Below are 17776 nucleotides of genomic sequence, written 5' to 3'. Positions count from 1 at the left end.
GGATCTTATCCATAAAACCATAAACAGCTTAGAAGACACACGACTTACATTCCATAAGTCATGCCCATCTATTTAAGAGGTACACATTTCTCTTTGTACTCAGTGAAAAGCATATTGTAAATGTAGCGAAAACAGAGCCATGCTCTATATTTATTTTTAATAACACACTTGGGGAAAATGACTAAGATCTACGTAGGAGACTAAAGAGGAACTCAACCAGAAAAAACAGTGCTGAAAAGACCAAAGACATGAGCTTGAAACACGGCTTCAAGTGGACTTTGTGTCCGATGGATGTGAGAGATTTATTTATTCATTCAACAAATTGATTAAGTATATAGGTACGAAGCCCAGGGATCCAGCACTGAGCAAGAGAGAATGACAAGGTCTCTACACACCAGATGCTTGGAGCTTCTAATCTTACATTTCCATGGGCACTATCTTATCCCAATAATGAGAAGGAAATGCAGGGGTCCATTGGAGGTGGCTGAGCTCAGAAGGCTTCCCCACCGCAGGCGATGTCAAGGCTTAGACCTAAGGGATGAAGTGGGTGGGCCAGTTGCAGTGTGGACAGGAATGTGGACAGGATAGGAGTACAGGGCTGGACAGAAAGGGCTCTGTTCTAGGCAGAAGGAACAACTCAGGCAAAGGCTGGTGGTGAAACAGAGCTCTTAGCGTTCTTTACACACGCAACAGTCTTTTTCCTAAGATCAGAGCTAGGATTCATTTTAGCACATGTCAGGGCTTCCATACACTTTATTATTATTGTTATTATTACTATTAATATTACTCTGTTAAGGAAGAAAACTTTTCATCAAGAGGAGATTAGATCTGACTATATAATTCTAAGGGTCTATGGTTTTATGATTGGGAGATTTTTATGATTTCCCTTAGAAATCTGTTTAGAGCTTACAGACTTCTCCTTCTGGAAAACAAAGCTCCCCATGAAGTCGTAAATCTACATATTAACAGATGGTACATTTCCGATTTCTTTTTTCTTCGCTGTGCACTGGGTCCCTCCAGGTTCCCAAGAAAACGAGCACAATGCCTCCCCCTCCTCTACTCTGACTTGGCTTCTTCACCAGATGCTTCCAGGAGCTCTAGACCTACAGGGCAAACGAACATCGGCGGGTGCTTATAATTGAGCCACTTACATTTCCTAACTAAGCCACAACCACTGATACAAAAGTGATTTCTCCAAGTGCTAAAATACAGCTTTTTTTGGCAAAGACCAGTTAGCAGAGCCAACCCCAACAGCCCCAGTCTCTAGAGCAGACAGAAAAGGGTATACAGCTGTGGGACCACGCCCGGGGAAAACACTTACCCCTCTGAAATTCCAGGCTTTAGGGGAGGGGAACATGGGGAAGTTGTTCTGCCGCTGCCGCCTAGGCCTAGAAGAGGAGAAAAGACAAGACAATAAGCTCGCCATGCATGGATTCGACACTCAGAGGAAATCACCGACTTCAAATGTAGTTTCATCAGAAAGAGAGAGGCCTGGAGAAATGGCCCAGGTTGATGAGGCAGCTGGCCTTTTCTACAGCCCCACAAGCCTTCGCAGCCAAATGCACCCCGAAATCCTTCCCAGTCCCCCAGCGCAAGAGCTCCCAAGTACCTTAAAAATAGTCAAGCGCCCCCTCCTTAAAAAAAATCAAACTGAATCTAAAATTCAACCTGGTTGCAATGAGGTTGCAAGGGCCAGATCAAGCTCCCCATCTAGATCTTTATTTCTCACACACAAGCAATTCCCAAACGGACATCATCAGCTGGTGTTTGTTTACAGCTTCGGCTGCGCCTGGAACTCTCCCTAGTGCAAGCCGCACCTGAGCTCGACTTTTAGGAGGACGGTCCACAGGACACAGAGCCTCTGCCTTGCCAGCGGGGACCGGTTTCCTCACCGATTAACCTCACCGCATGAGTCGTTACCCTTACAGGTGACAGAGGCAGGCTCCGGTGGGGTCAGCCCCAGACATGGGTAAACAGCACCGGGAAGGAGAGCAGCAGCAGCAGCAGCAGCAGCGGGTTGGGCAGCTCTAGGCACCCCAGCAACACACTTTACTTCTGTCCCGGAGAATGACTCCAAGGCTGAAGCTGCCAGCAGACCTCCAGAGACACCTTTTACAATGTTTTTATGGAGTAATAAATTACTCCTCTCAAAAATGTTGTGTCTGTCAATATGGAAATCAAATCTCGTGTTTGCTTAAAGTACCACCTCCCTGAAAAGCATTCCTGAGAATGGTCCATCCTTGTACTTGCCCTGAGGCTTCAGTCACTGATGTGCAAAAAGGCACAGATGTTCCTCTGGTTCACTGACGTATGGAAAAGGGACCAGGTTGTTGGTTTTTCACATGATAGCCACACCGTTCCTTCAATTTCCCTGCCATAATCAGCAGTGATGCCGGACAGAAGTGACCACTGCACAGGCTTGAGATAGCCTCGAGCAAAAATCTTAGCTGGCTCTCCCATACAAAAGAGATGAATAAGCAAAATGCAAGGGGATTATCGTAAGGGCAGCAGCTAACAGGTATTGAGTCTTTAAAACGGTACACGCTAAGACTTCATAGAGTTAATCTCATTGATTCTCACACCCTGAGCTAGGGTTTGTCATTGCACCCATTTAGTAGATAAGAAAACGGAGACTTAAGGATATTAAGAGCAACTATCAGCACACAGGTGAAATCGGGATTCTGATCTCAGCTGTCTGATCTCAGATCCCACAGTGTTTTACTAGCTATGTGACCCTGGTCATGAGGCTTCATCTCTTGGGCTTTCACACTGCCTCTGTGCAAAACGGGAGAAATGATACCCAGTATGTACATAGTCAACATGGGATGAGGGTTCTAAATCCAGGTCTATCACTGCTAAGTTCTCAAAGACATCAGCACAGAGCCCCTTCCTCTCCTCCCAAATTCTGGCTCCAAGTACAGCCATCGATCAGGGGCACAGGACTGACAAAAGTTTCGTCTTTATATCCAGCCCCACTTCTGCCTCACCCTCCTCCTCACCCACATGTACGACAGTAAAAACCCAGGCTAATAACACCTCAAGACACACAGAACACGTGGGTGGTTATTTAAATTTAATACACTTCTCTATTAAGTAACATGTTGGTCTAAGTTCTGCTAAAAAAGCATTTCCCCCTTGAGAGAAAAAAAAACAACAACAACTTAGAATTTAACAAACATCTCCCTGGATACTGTTCTCTCCTCTCCCGGGTTATAATTGGGCTTCGCTTCCCTAATTATTTGAAGAGCTTCACGGCTTCCAAAGCAACCACATACAGCAGCAGAACATTGTGAGTAAATGGGCCCTTGTATTATATGTTGTGGTCCCCAGAAAATTATGATCACAATAATTAACAGCGATTAAGTTACATGATGAGCCTGGGACCGTGCTAAACACTCTGCCTACAGAATTTAAGTCTCACAGTAGGATGGGTTGTTATGTTACAGAATATTGCTAGTACATGAGGTATAGGTAGTTACGATGGTGCTACATAATATTTCATATATGTATAAATAGATACGTACAAATTGATAATACATAATACATTAGAATGGCAATATTTTAAAAATGCTTTTATTTATTTATTTATTTATTTAAAATAAGTGTTATGCCCAGTGTGGGGCTTGACCTCAAGATCAAGAGTCACAGGTTCTACCAACAGAGCCAGTCATGTGCCCCGGCATTTGACACTTTTAAATAAATACTACAACTTTGTATCCATAACATTTGCATATAATATTATGGTATAATGGGGGATATTATCATTATACCACCTTACAGATGGGATAAACTAGGACTCAGAGAGGCTAAGTCACATGCCAAAAGTCACATAGCTGGTAGGTGGCCAAGCTAGGATTCATAACCAGAGGTGTCTGCCTCCAGATTCAGAGAATGTAGCCCTTCTCATACAGAAAGAAACCCCACCAAACAGGGCATGGCGTGCTTTTGGAAGAATATGGCCTTGGGGTACCTTGCGGGAGGGCACCAACTCAGCAGGGCCTTACACTAAGAAGCCTCATCGGCAAAAAAAAAAAAAAGGGATCAGAGCAAATATGTTGATCCAGGACCCTCTCAGGCAATTTGGACACACCCCTCATGGCTAAGGAAACTGCAAGATAACCTACCAAGAGAAGGGCTGTCCCTAATTGTAGGCTCCCTGCAACCCTTGTATTCCATCACCAGTCAGGCTTCCTGATCATTCACATTAGCTGGGACCCCTTTAACAGTCTAATATCCTCCTTCTCCCCAGCCAAACATTAATACCCACTAAGGCTTTAAAGGACTGCTTCAGGAAGGGTCACTGGGTGGTTGTCAGTTAAGTGTGTGACTGTTGATTTCAGCTCAGGTCATAATCTCGAGGTTCTGGGATTCGGGCCTGTGTTGGGCTCCCTGCTCAGGAGGGAGTCTGCATGTCTCTCTCTCTCATTCCCCCTGTCCCTCCCCCTCCCCTGTCCCTCCTGGAGCACACATCCTGCCCACACATGCGTGTTTAAGAAGCACAGCCTGTCCTGCAGATGTCAGGAGAACAATGCTGACCAGTAATCACCCACTTCCACGGAGGAACCCAAGGGAAGCCAGGGGTGGGCATGCAGTGGAAGAAAAGCCACCGAGACAGGACGGAGAGCTTCTTGCCTGAAAAGAAGCTATAATCCATAGGAAAGGTTGGGAAGAAAAGTTATAAACATTCCCTCCTCCAGAGAGTTTATGGTAGACATGGAGAAATGCCCATGGGAGAATCAAAAACTCATGATTCAAGATGCATTTAGAGAATGATCTCAAATTCCAGTGTGTATGTGGCTGGACTCACACAGAATAAGCTCAGCAGCAACAGGCCTTGGAGTTAGCAACAAAACAGAGTATTTCCCGCCACAGGAAAACAAATACAACTTTTTCCCACCACCCTGGGAAGAGGTTTAGTGACTATTTCCAGAGCAGCTCCTAAGAGTATGGGTTTCAGAAGCATCTGCTGCCCATGCTTTATGTGGGGCTAAGAGCCCCGTGTCTGGGGCAGGACCAACTTGGGGCTCTAAGAGTGGCTCCCTCTTTTTCTTGCTGGGGGACTTCCACCAGGCTACCTACTCTCTACTCCCTCTGAACCTCCATTCTCTCATCTGTAAAATGGGGATAATAACCTCTCTTCACAAAGTTGAATTTACTCTAGAAAATGCAGAGAATCTGGCACTTGCTAGATGCTCAAATTAAAGCTATTACAGTAGTCCCCTCTTCTGCATGAAAGGTTGTTTCAGAGGCACTTGAATGGCTCAGTAGGTGGAGCATGTGACTCTTGATCTATGGGTTATGAGTTCCAGCCCCACCTTGGATGCAGAGCTTGCTTTAAAAAAGGGAACATTTGGGAGGAAGCAAGATGGAGAAGTAGCAGACTGAAATATCATCAGGTCCCAGGAGTTCCGCTCGATAGTTATCAAATCATCCAAACACCTAGAAACTCAACAGGAGATAGAACAGAAGAAGAGCAGCAATTCTAGGAACAGAAAATTGACCATTTTTTGGAAGGTGGGACATGAAGAGTGACAGGAAGATTGACTGTGTGGGGAGAGGCTGGCTCCGGCAAGCAGTGGAGCAGCGGAGCACAAAATCAGAACTTTTAGAAGTCTGCTCCACTGAGGGACACTGCTCCAGAGGCTAAGTGGGGGTGGAGGTCTAGCGGCAACAGTGTGGTCTCAGGACCCGCGGGGTCACAGAAAAACCAGGGGTGTCTGAATGTAGCAGAGCTTACACGTATCAGAGCTGGGAAGCTGACTACGGAGACAGCCAAGGAGTGAGCTCTCAGCTCAGGGTTACCTTAAACCATGATCCAGGGGCAGGGACCCCACAGACAGCAGATCCAGGGAGACGCCCCCCTTTTTCCTCAACCATGAGGAGAGAAATGGGAGCACACAGCAGGAATCTGCTGGGTTTGGAGACTCCAAACAGGGCCATGCGCCAGAGATAGAAACACTTGGTCACAGGCCGGGTGAGCTCGGAGGACGGCCGGAGACCAGGGAGATGGGAGGGATTGACCGCTTTTCTCCAAGTGTACACTGAAGAGTGGGGTCCCAAGCTCTTGGCTCCTCCGGCTGGAGAATGGGAGGCCGCCATTTTCATTACTGTTCTCCAGAGCTCTATGGAAAGCACTCAGGGAACAAAAGCTCCTGAGAGCAAACCTGAGCAGATTACTTAGCTGGGCAAGGGCAGTACAATTCCACCTTGGGCAAAGATGTTTGACAATCACTGCAACAAGCCCCTCCCCCAGAAGATCAGCAAGAATACCCACCTAAGACCGAGTTCACTACTCAGTGAGAACTGCAGAACTCCAGAGCTAGGGGAAAGCAACACATAGAATTCATGGCTTTTTTCCATGATCCCTCAGTCTTTCAAGTTATTTTTTTAATTTTTTTTTTCTTATTCAATTTTTTTAACTTTTCCTCTTTCCTCTTTTAACATTTTTTAAACTATTTTATCTTAACAATACCTTTTTTAAAAAAAATCTTTTATAATTTTCAGTGTTATAGTCATATTTTATTCCTTCATTGTATTTAACCTTATTTTTTGTATACATATAGGATATTTTTCTTTAAAATTTTGGGATACAATTTCTCTAATAGATCAAAATATACCCTAAATCTAGCACATGGCTTTGTTCTAGTCTCCAGCCTGATCACATTTTCTCCTCTCTTTTTTTCCCTTTTTTCCAACCAACTTATCTTCTCAATTCCTTTTTTAGAATCTTTTTTAAAATTTCCATCTTTACAGTCATATTCCATCCCTTCACTGTGTTTACCCTTATTTTGTATATATATGTTTTTCTTTCTTTACAATTTTGGAAGGTAGTTTCTTCTAAGAGACCAGAATACACACAAAATCAAGTGGGTGGCCCTGTTCTATTCACCAGTCTAATATATATATATATATATATATATATATATATATATATATATATATATTTTAACTTTTTTTATTTTTCCCTCTCTTTCTTCTCCCCCCAGTTTTGGGTTTCTTCTGATTTCATTAGCATATAGTGTATATTTTTCTGGGGTTGTTGCCACCCTTTTAGTATCTCTAACTCATATATTCTTATCTGGATAAAATGACAAGGTGGAAAAACTCACACACAAAAAAAGAACAAGAGGCAGTATCAATGCCTAGGGACCTAATCAATACAGACACGGTAATATGTCAGAACTAGACTTCACTATGACAATTATCAAGGTGCTAGCTGGGCTCCAAAAAGTCATGGAAGATATGAGAGAATCCCTTTCTGAAGAAATAAAATCCCTTTCTGGAGAAATAAAAGAACTAAAATCTAACCAAGTTTAAATCAAAAAAGCTATTAATGAGGTGCAATTAAAAATGCAGGCTCTTATGCTAGGATGAATGAGGCAGAAGAGAGAACAAGAGATATAGAAGACCAAATGGAAGAATAAAGAAGCTGAGCAAAAGAGAGACAAACAACTACTGGACCACGAGGGGAGAATTTGAGAGATAAGTGATGCCCTAAGATGAAACAATATTAGAATAATTGGGATCCCAGAAGAAGAAAGAGAGAGGGACAGAAGGTATATTGGAGCAAATTATAGTAGAAAAGTTCCCTAATATGACAAAGGGAACAAGCATCAAAATCCAGAAGGCACAGAGAACCCCCCCCCTTAAAAATCAATTAAAAAGGGCCACACCCATCATCTAACAGTAAAACTTACAAGTCTTAGTGACAAAGAGAAAATCCTGAAAGCAGCTCAGAAAAGAACTCTGTAACATACAATGGTAGAAATAACAGATTGACAGCAGACTTATCCACAGAGACCTGGCAAGCCAGAAAGAACTGGCAGGGTATATTCAGAGGACTAAACGAGAAAAATATGCAGCTAAGAATACTATATCCAGCCAGGCTGTCACTGAAAATAGAAGGAGAAATAGAAGGCCTCCAGGACAAACAGAAATTAAAAGAATTTGCAAACACCAAACAAGCCCTACAGGAAATATTGAAAGGGGTCCTTTAAGCAAAGAGAGAGCCTAACAGTAGTAGACCAGAAAGGAACAGAGACAATGTACAGTAACAATCACCTTACAGGCAATACAGTGGCACTGAATTCAAATCTTTCAATAGTTACTCTGACTGAAAATGGGCTAAATGCCCCAAACAAAAGACACAGGGTATCAGAATGGATAAAAAAAAAAAAACAAGACCTATCAAAATGCTGTCTAAAAGAAAATCATTTTAGACTCAAAGACATTTCCAGATTTAAAGTGGGGGGTGGAAAACAATTTACCATGCTAATGGACATCAAAAGAATACTGGGTGGCAATCCTTATATCAGATAAATTAGACTTTAAGCCAAGACTATAATAAGAGATGAGGAAGGACACTATATCATACTTAAAGGGTCTGTCCAACAAGAAGATCAAACAATTTTAAATATCTATGTCCCTAACATGGGAGCAGCCAATTATATAAGCCAATTAATAACAAAATCAAAGAAACACAGTGACAATAATACAATAATAGTAGGGGACTTTAACACCCCCCTCTCACTGAAATGGACAGACCATCTAAGCAGAAGATCAACAAGGAAATAAAGGCTTTAAATGACACACTGGACCATATGGACATCACCGATATATTCAGAACATTACATTCCAAAGCAACAGAATACACATTCTTCTCTAGTGCACATGGAACATTCTCCAGAATAGATCACATCCTGGGTCACAAATCAGGTCTCTACTGGTACCAAAAGATTGGGATCATTCCTGCATATTTTCAGACAATGCTCTCAATCTAGAACTCAATCACAAGAGGAAAGTTGGAAAGAACTCAAATACATTGAGGCTAAAGAGCATCCTACTAAAGAATGAATGGGTCAATCAGGAAATTAAAGAAAAATTGAAAAAAAAATTCATGGAAACAAATAAAAATGAAAACACAACTGTTCAAATCTTTGGGACACAGCCAAGGCAGTCCTGAAAGGAAAGTATATAGTGATGCAAGCTTTTCTCAAGAAACAAGAAGGTCTCGAGTACACAACATAACCCTACACCCAAAGGAGCTGGAGAAAGAACAGCAAAGAAAACGTAAACCCAGCAGAAGAGAAATAATAAAGATCAGAGCAGAAATCCGTGAAATAGAAACAACAACAACAAAAACAGTAGAACAAACCAATGAAACCAGGAGCTCATTTTTTGCAAGAATTAACAAGATTGATAAACTCCTGGCCAGACTTATCAAAAAGAAAATAGAAAGGACCCAAATAAATAAAATAATGAATGGGGGTGCCTGGGTGGTTCAGTGGGTTAAGCCTCTGCTTTCGGCTCAGGTCATGATATCAGGGTTCTGGGATCAAGCCCTGCATCAGGCTCTTTGCTCAGCAGGGAGCCTTCTTCCCCCTCTCTCTCTGCCTGCCTTTCTGCCTACATGTGATCTCTCTCTCTCTTTGTAATAAATAAATAAATAAATAAAATCTTTAAAATAAAATAAAATCATGAATGAAAGAGGAGAGATCGCAACCAACACCAGAAAAATACAAACAATTATAAAAACATATTATGAGCAACTATACACCAGAAAATTTGACAATATGGAAGAAATGGATGCATTCCTTGAGACATATAAACTACCAAAGCTGAACCAGGAAGAAATAGAAAACCTGAACAGTAAAGAGATTGAAGCAGTCTCAAAAATCTCCCAACAAACAAGAGGCCAGGGCCAGATGGATTCCCAGGGGAATTCTACCAAACATTTAAAGAAGAATTAATACCTATTCTCCTGAAACTGTTCCAAAAAACAGAAATGGAAGGAGAACTTCTAAACTCATTTTATGAGGCCAGCATTACCTTGATCCCAAAACAAGACAAAGATCCCATCAAAAGAGAGAATCACAGACCAATATCCTTGATGAACATGGATGCGAAAATTCTCACCAAAATACTAACCAACAGGACCCAACAGTACATTAAAAGGATTATTCACCAGGACCAAGTGGGATTTATTCCTGGGCTGCAAGGTTGGATCAACATCCACAAATCAATCAATGTGATATAATACATTAATAAAAGAAAGAACAAGAACCATATGATACCTTCAATAGATGCTGAAAAAGCATTTGACAAAGTATAGCATCCTTTCATGGTCGAAACTCTTCACAGTGTAGGGATAGAGGGTATATACCTCAATATCATTAAAGCCATCTATGAAAAACCCATAGCAAATATCATTCTCAATGGGGAAAAACTGAGAGCTTTTCCACTAATGTCAGGAACATGGCAGGTATGTCCGCTACTAGCACCACTGCTATTCAACATAGTACTAGACATCCTAGCCTTGGCAATCAGACAACAAAAAAATAAATAAATAAAAGTCATCTGAATCATCAAAGAAGAAGTCAAACTCTTGGGGCACCTGGGTGGCTCAGTGGGTTAAAGCCTCTGCCTTCAGCTCAGGTCATGATCCCAAGGTCCTGGGATTAAGCCCTGAATCGGGCTCTCTGCTCTGCAGGGAGCCTGCCTCCTCCTCTCTCTCTGCCAGCCTCTCTGCCTACTTGTGACCTCTCCCTCTCTCTCTCTCTCTGTCAAATAAAAAATATCTTAAAAAAAAAAAAAGTCAAACTCTCATTCTTTGCAGATGATATGATACATTATGTGGAAAACCCAAAAGACTCCACTCCAAAACTGCTAGAACTCATAAAGGAATTCAGTGAAGTGTCAGAATATAAAATCTACGCACAGAAATCAGTTGCATTTCTATACACCAACAGCAAGACAGAAGAAAGAGAAATGGGAGAAATGGAAGTCAATCCCATTTATAATTGCATCCAAAATCACAAGATACCTAGGAATAAACCTAACCAAGGAGGCAAAAAATTTGTACTCAGAAAACTATAAAGTACTCATGAAAGAAACTGAGGAAGACACAAAGAAATGGAAAAAAGTCCCATGCTCATGGACTCAAAGAACAAATATTGTGAAAATGTCTATGCTACCAAAAGCAATCTACACATTTAATGCAATCCCTATCAAAACACCATCAGGTTTTTTTCAAAGAAATGTTACAAATAAACCTAAAATTTATATGGAAACAGAAAAGACCACACCTGGATGGCTCAGTCGGTTAAGCTGCTGCCTTCGGCTCAGGTCATGATCCCAGGGTCCTGGGATCGAGTCCCGCATCAGGCTCCTTGTCGGCAGGGAGTTTGCTTCTCTCTCGGCCTCTGCCTGCTTGTGTGTGCTCTCTTTCTCTCTTTGACAAATTAATTAATTAATTAATTAAATCTTTAAAAAAAATTTTAGAAAAGACCCTGAGCAACACTCAGCAGGAGTGTTGAAAAAGAAAGCCAAAGTTGATGGCATCATAATTCTAGAATTCAAGCTCTAATCATCAAGACAGTATGGTACTGGCACAAAAACAGACACACAGATCAATGAAACAGAATAGAGAGCCCACAAATAGACCCTCAACTCTACGGTCTAGTAATCTTCAACAAAGCAGGAAAGAATGTGCAATGGAAAAAAGCAGTCTCTTCAACAAATCATGTTGGGAAAATTGGACAGCCACATGTAGAATGAAACTGGACCACTTCCTTATATCACACACAAAAATAGACTCAAAATGGATGAAAGACCTCAATGTGAGACAGGAATCCATCAAAATCCTTGAGGAGAACACAGGCAGCAACCTCTTCGACCTCAGCCACAGAAACTTCTTCCTAGAAACATCGCCAAAGGCAAGGGAAGCAAGGGCAAAAATGAAGTATGGGGACTTTATCAAGATCAAAAGCTTTTGTACTGCAAAGGAAACAGCCAACAAAACCAAAAGACAACTGACAGAATGGGAGAAGATATTCACAAATGACATATCAGATAAAGGACTAGTGTCCAAAATCTATAAAGAACTTATGAGACTCAACACCCAAAGAACAAATATTCCAATCAAGAAATGGGCAGAAGACATGAACAGTCATTCCTGCAAGGAAGACATCCTTGAAAAAGTGGTGCACGTCACTCAGCACCAGGGAAATACAAATCAAAACCACAATGAGATACCACTTCACACCGGTCAGAATGGCTAAAATTAACAAGTCAGGAAATGACCGATGTTGGTGAGGATACGGAGAAAGCAGAACCCTCCTACACTGTTGGTGGGAATGCAAGGTGGTGCAGCCACTCTAGAAAACAGCATGGAGTTTCCTCAAAAAGTTGAAAATAAAGCTACCCTACAACCCAGCAATCGCACTACTAGGTATTTACCTTAAAGATACAAATGTAGTGCTCTGAAGGGGCACATGCACCCGAATGTTTATAGCAGCAATGGCCGCAATAGCCAAACTATGGAAAGAACCTAGATGTCTATCAACAGATGAATGGGTAAAGAAGATGTGGTGTATATACACAATGGAATACTATGCAGCCATCAAAGGAAATGAAATCTTGCCATTTGCATCGATGTGGATGGAACTAGAGGGTATTATGCTTAGCGAAATAAGTCAATCAGAGAAAGACAATTATCATAGGCTCTCCCTGATATGAGGAATTTGAGAAGCAGGGTGGGGAGGTTGAGGGGTAGGGAAGGAAATAATGAAACAAGATGAAATCAGGAGGGAGACAAACCATAAGAGACTCTTAATCTCAGGAAATAAACTGAGGGTTGCTGAGGGGTGAGGGGTAGGGAGAGGGTGGTTGGGTTATGGACACTGGGGAGGGTATGTGCTATGGTGAGAGCTCTGAATTGTGTAAGACTGATGATTCACAGACCTGTACCCCTGGGGCAAATAATACATTATATGTTAATGAAAATAATTTAAAAAAAATAAAGATAAAAATTTTTAAAAAATCGTGGCACCCAGGTGGCTCAGTGGGTTAAAGCCTCTGCCTTCAGCTCAGGTCATGATCCCAGGGTCCTGCTCCATGGGGAACCTGCTTCCTCCTCTCTCTCTCCCTGCCTCTCTGCCTACTTGTGATCTCTGCCTGTCAAATAAATAAATAATATCTTTTAAAAATTTTTAAAATAAATTTTAAAAAGGGTACGTTTGAAGATGCCCGGTGGATGCCTGAATCATCAGATATGACTGAACCCCATACATGCTATGTTTTCTCCTACACATATGTACCTATTATGAATGGGGCATAGTAAGGGGATGACAATAATGACACCTAATAAGACAGAATTAAAAGAGGGGCATCTAGGTGGCTCAGTCAGTTGAATGAATAACTTTGAATTTCAGTCCAGGTCATGATCTCAAGGTCATGGATTGAGCCACAGGAAGCCACACCTAGCATGGAGCCTGCTTAAGATTCTCTCTCCCTCCCACTGCCCCCCACCCCACTCTCTCTAGAGAAGAAAAGAATTATAACTATATGTAGTAATAAAAGTTACATGAATGTGGTCTTTCTCAAATATCTTATTGTACTGTATCGCCCTTCTTGCGATGATGTGAGATGATAAAATGCCTAGGTGATGAGAGGCAGTGAGGTGAATGATGTGGGCATTGTGACGTAGCGTTAGGTTACTACTGACCTCTGACAACTCATCATGAGGAGGAGTATCTTGAAGACTCCTTCTTTAACCCAGCAAGAAGGAATGTTACTTATCATTATCATTAGTATGGTTCATGTTGGGTAGCCAGAGAAATCCACACTAATTCTTATACAATGGATAAAACAGAAGTAAAATAAAACAAAGGCTTCAAACTGCCATATTTGTGTTAGACAACAACGTGACCACAAATATGAACACAAAGTAACCATGAAAAGTGATCTCCTCCATTCCCTGTCCAATTTCCTGCCCCCCACCCTATTTCGCTTCCAAAGAGTACCATCTTTGCCAGCATTTTGTTTGTTTTAAATATTGTAATGTCTTAATTCTCAATTCAGGCCATCTTGCTAACAAAACTTACCTTTCATTTCTTTTGTTTTACTTCTCCCTATCCATGAAGACAATTACTAAGAAAGCCAAAAGGCTACATTTTATAAGAAAAATTAACACAGAATATGGTACCACCTGTGCCAGGTATTTTAATCTGTTTGTTTGGACCACTTAAGGCCATGACAGTCTCTTTCAGGTAAAATGTCTTCTTAGTTCTGTGTGTAGTACCGAATTGAGGATGGACTGACAGGTGGTTAGCCCAGTGAAGACACAACTCTTTGTGGAGAAGTTCACAGTGAAGAGGTAGTTTGCCAAATAAAAAGCTCCTCCCTCTGGCTCCTCACTTACACAAAAGCACCAAGGCACCACCCAGAAACACGTTTCCGTAGTCCACAGGGCCACACTCAGCTTCATTCCCTCCTGCCATGGCTGCCACCCCCACTCCTTATGTCCTGATACACTGTGGGGGAAAAGGATCCCAGAACCTCAGAAATAGCCAACTGGTTCGAGCACTCAGCACTGGTTGGGTCCTCAGTAATAATCCTGTAGAGAGGGCACCCTGAAAGAGAGCCTGCATCCTTTGGAGAGAGGGGCTGTACCCCATCACAGGGGCTCACACATCAGTTTGTCTCCAATATTATAGAACACTTGCTATAGGGCAGACACATTACCAGACATTAGAGATCCAGTTATGTTACATTAATGAAAACACGGGTCCAGTGTCTGCTTTCATGAAGCTTACACAAGGACAATGTGTGTGTGACAGAGAGAGAGAGAGAGAACATCGTAAATCTTAAAGATAAATAAATAAATAAAGTGGTAGGAGGGAGTGCCAACGGGGCTCAGTCATCTGAGGAGCCAGAAGGACGTCCCAAAGGAAATGAGGCCCTCCTGTGACCTGACAGAGATGAGGGCCTCGAGCAGGTGATAAGACAGGGAGCAACAGGCCAGGCCACACAGGAAAAGCAAGTTGAAAAGGCAGGAGGTAAAAGGCTGATCTTTGCAAAGATTACCAAAATAGACAAAACTGGCCAAACTGATTGCTAAGAGTTAAGAGTCAAGAGTTGAGGTGCAAAAGAGAGATGGCATGTTGGAAAAACTGGAAGATAAACCTAACATGTTAAACATCTTAATGGAAGTGATTCCTTCTGAGAGGGAAAAGGGAGTGGGACCCACAGGAGGCTTCATCTCTACCTGAAATGTTCCACTTCTTCACATAAAAACTCTGAGGCCCACAGGACAAAATGATGTTTGTTAAAGCTAAGTGGCGGGTACAGAGATGAATGTTATAATAGCCTCTATTTTGTTACATGGGTGAAATCGTTTGTCATTAGTAATAATAAACAAATGGATACAGAGATGAATGTTATAATAGCCTGTATTTTGTTACATGGGTGAAATCGTTTGTCATTAGTAATAATAAACAAATGGATAAATGATAGCACCGCGATAGAATAAAATACTAAGGCATCCATTAAAGATAATGCCCTCGCTAGCAAGGACCATAAAATACACTGTATGAAAAAAGAAGCAAGACAACACATAAACTGATTTATGTTTACACACACAAGCACACGTGCGTGCACACTCACATACGTACACACGCATGTACAGAATCAGCTGTGTACGCCGAGTAAGGGCCCTGGAAGGGCACGTGCCCACTGCTGACAGTGACTGATGATGTGTGTAGCCGCGGTGGGGGGTGGGAAGTAGAGATGTGGACAACATCTTTTACATTACGTATTTTTACATCCTTACTATGGAAAAGTATTGTGTACTGAAAATCATGATGTTTACTGAAAGGCTCTGACAGACTGGATGGGGGGAAGCAGAGAGGCATGAGATGAGGCTGAAGAGGTGGCCAGAGCTGGACGGGACAGAACTTTAAAGGCTTGGGCTGAGGGGCTGGTCAAGGGCTGAGGGAGGTCCACAGAAGCTAGAGAGTGGGACATGCCATGAGCTCTGTCTTTAGAAAGATACCCCTGACTAGAGGGGAGAGAAGATTGCTGCTGGGTCCTGAATGAAGGCAGAGACCGGCAGGGAGGCTACTGCCGACCTCCAGATCCACAGAAGCCCCTCTCACGGGGCAATTTCTGAAGGGATAAAAGTCAGAAGAGTCCGTGCAGACTTCTTTTTCCCATTTTTTCATCCCTCCATCACTTGTTTTCTAGAACAATACTTGTCTAGTGTAAATAGCATGCGAACTGCATATGTAATTTTAAACTTTCTATTAGACAAATTAAAATGGTAAACAGAGGGGCGCCTGGGTGGTTCAGTAGGTTAAGCCTCTGCCTTCAGCTCAGGTCATGATCTCGGGGTCCTGGGATCGAGCCCCCCATCAGGCTCCCTGCTCAGCGGGGAGCCTACTTTCCCCTACCTCTGCCTGCCTCTCCTCCTACTTGTGATCTCTGTCTGTCAAATAAATAAATAAAATCTTTTTTTAAAATGGTAAACAGAAACAGTAAGTTTAGTTTTAATAATATAGTTTATTTAGCATAAAATATCCAGATATTATCAGTTCAACATGTAATAGAAAAAAATTTAGAGATATTTTACATTTTTTCACATCTTCAAAATCCAATGAGTATCCTACTGGTGTGTCAAGAAGGCTCAGTCAGTTAAGCATCCGACTCTCAATTTCAGCTCAGGTCACGATCTTGAGGGTATGACACTGAGCCCCGCAGCTGGCACTGCACTGCGTGCGGAGCCTGCTGAAGATTCTCTCTCTCTCTCCCCCTCTGCTCTTCCTCCCTCCCGCTCCCCGCCCCATGTCTTTCTCTTAAATAAATAAATATCTTTTTTTTAAAAAATCCAATGAGTATTTTACTCTTACATCAATCTTAATTGGCACTAGCCATGTTTCAAGGGCAGTAGCAAAATGTGCCATGTGTCTATCATACTGGACAGCACAGTTACAAAAAAACAACACACGGGAACACCTGAGTGGCTCAGTGGGTTAAGCATCTTGGATCATAATCTCCAGGTCCTCAGATCAAACCCTGCATCAAACTTTCTGCTCAGCAGGGAGTCTGCTTCTCTCCCTCTCTCTCTCTCCCCCTCTGTCCCTCCCCATCGCTCATTCTCTCTCTCTCAAATAAATAAAATCTTTAAAACACAAATACATGCAGTTTCAAAGAACCTCAGGCTTTGAAAATTCACAGCTCTATGTCTCAGCAGTTAGTGACCAACCAAAATGTATAAATTGAGACCCTCTTGGAAAGTGAGACACTCTCCAAAATGATTTCAGTATCCATCTGAATTCAGAAAAATGCAGAAGAAAAAAATATTTCTCAAAGGTTTTAGAGATGTAGTCTCTGGGAAAAATACAGGAAATTATTTCCAGGTCACATCTTTACTTAAATAGAGCAACAAATGACATTTTTCCCAAATGGAGATTATCCCAAATAATGGGATATCTATGATCTCGTCCTAAATAACACAGAACTACTCCAATCAAACTAATTCCAGAATGAACTAAAAAGGTGAGAGTGAAATGGCTTTTTTCAACCTATGAGTGATTATATTTGTAGTACACCTTTTGTGAAGTGTTTCTTCAGGTCATTTACTCATTTAGATAAAGGAATGTTCTGTTTTGGTCTCTGATTATGTAAGAGCTCCTTATGGACTCAGGAGCATGCCAGGCAGCATTCCCTATGGTGAAAGAAGAGGTTCCCTTTCTTTATATCCTCACCAACAGCTGTTGTTTCTTGTGCTGTTGATTTTAGCCATTCTGACAGGTGGTGATATCTCATTGTACTTTTGATTTGCATTTCCCTGATGATTAGTGATGTTGAGCATCTTTTCATGTCTCTTTACCCAAAGATACAAAAATACTAACTAGTTCAAAGGGATACATACACCCTGATGTATACAGCGGCATTATCGACAATAGCCAAAGTATGGAAATGGCCCAAGTGTCCATCA

General features: G+C 41.9%; 1 protein-coding gene across 2 annotated transcripts in view; it reads right to left on the bottom strand.

Moving 5' to 3' along the window:
- Positions 1-17776, bottom strand: part of ARHGEF3 (Rho guanine nucleotide exchange factor 3) — a 315913-nt gene that overhangs the window by 208589 nt on the left and 89548 nt on the right. For both annotated transcript variants that reach the window (XM_045078699.1, XM_045078714.1), the window contains one exon: positions 1322-1388. In XM_045078699.1, the coding sequence (XP_044934634.1) occupies positions 1322-1388 (67 nt within the window). The remainder of the gene's footprint in view (positions 1-1321; positions 1389-17776) is intronic.

This window comes from Mustela putorius, unplaced genomic scaffold, assembly GCF_011764305.1.
Source record: "Mustela putorius furo isolate JIRA1106 unplaced genomic scaffold, ASM1176430v1.1 tig00000095_pilon_pilon_pilon, whole genome shotgun sequence".
In the NCBI taxonomy this organism is placed as follows: Eukaryota; Metazoa; Chordata; class Mammalia; order Carnivora; family Mustelidae; genus Mustela; species Mustela putorius.
The sequence above is the reverse complement of the archived record's forward strand: the minus strand, read 5'-3'. Positions and strand labels throughout refer to the sequence as shown.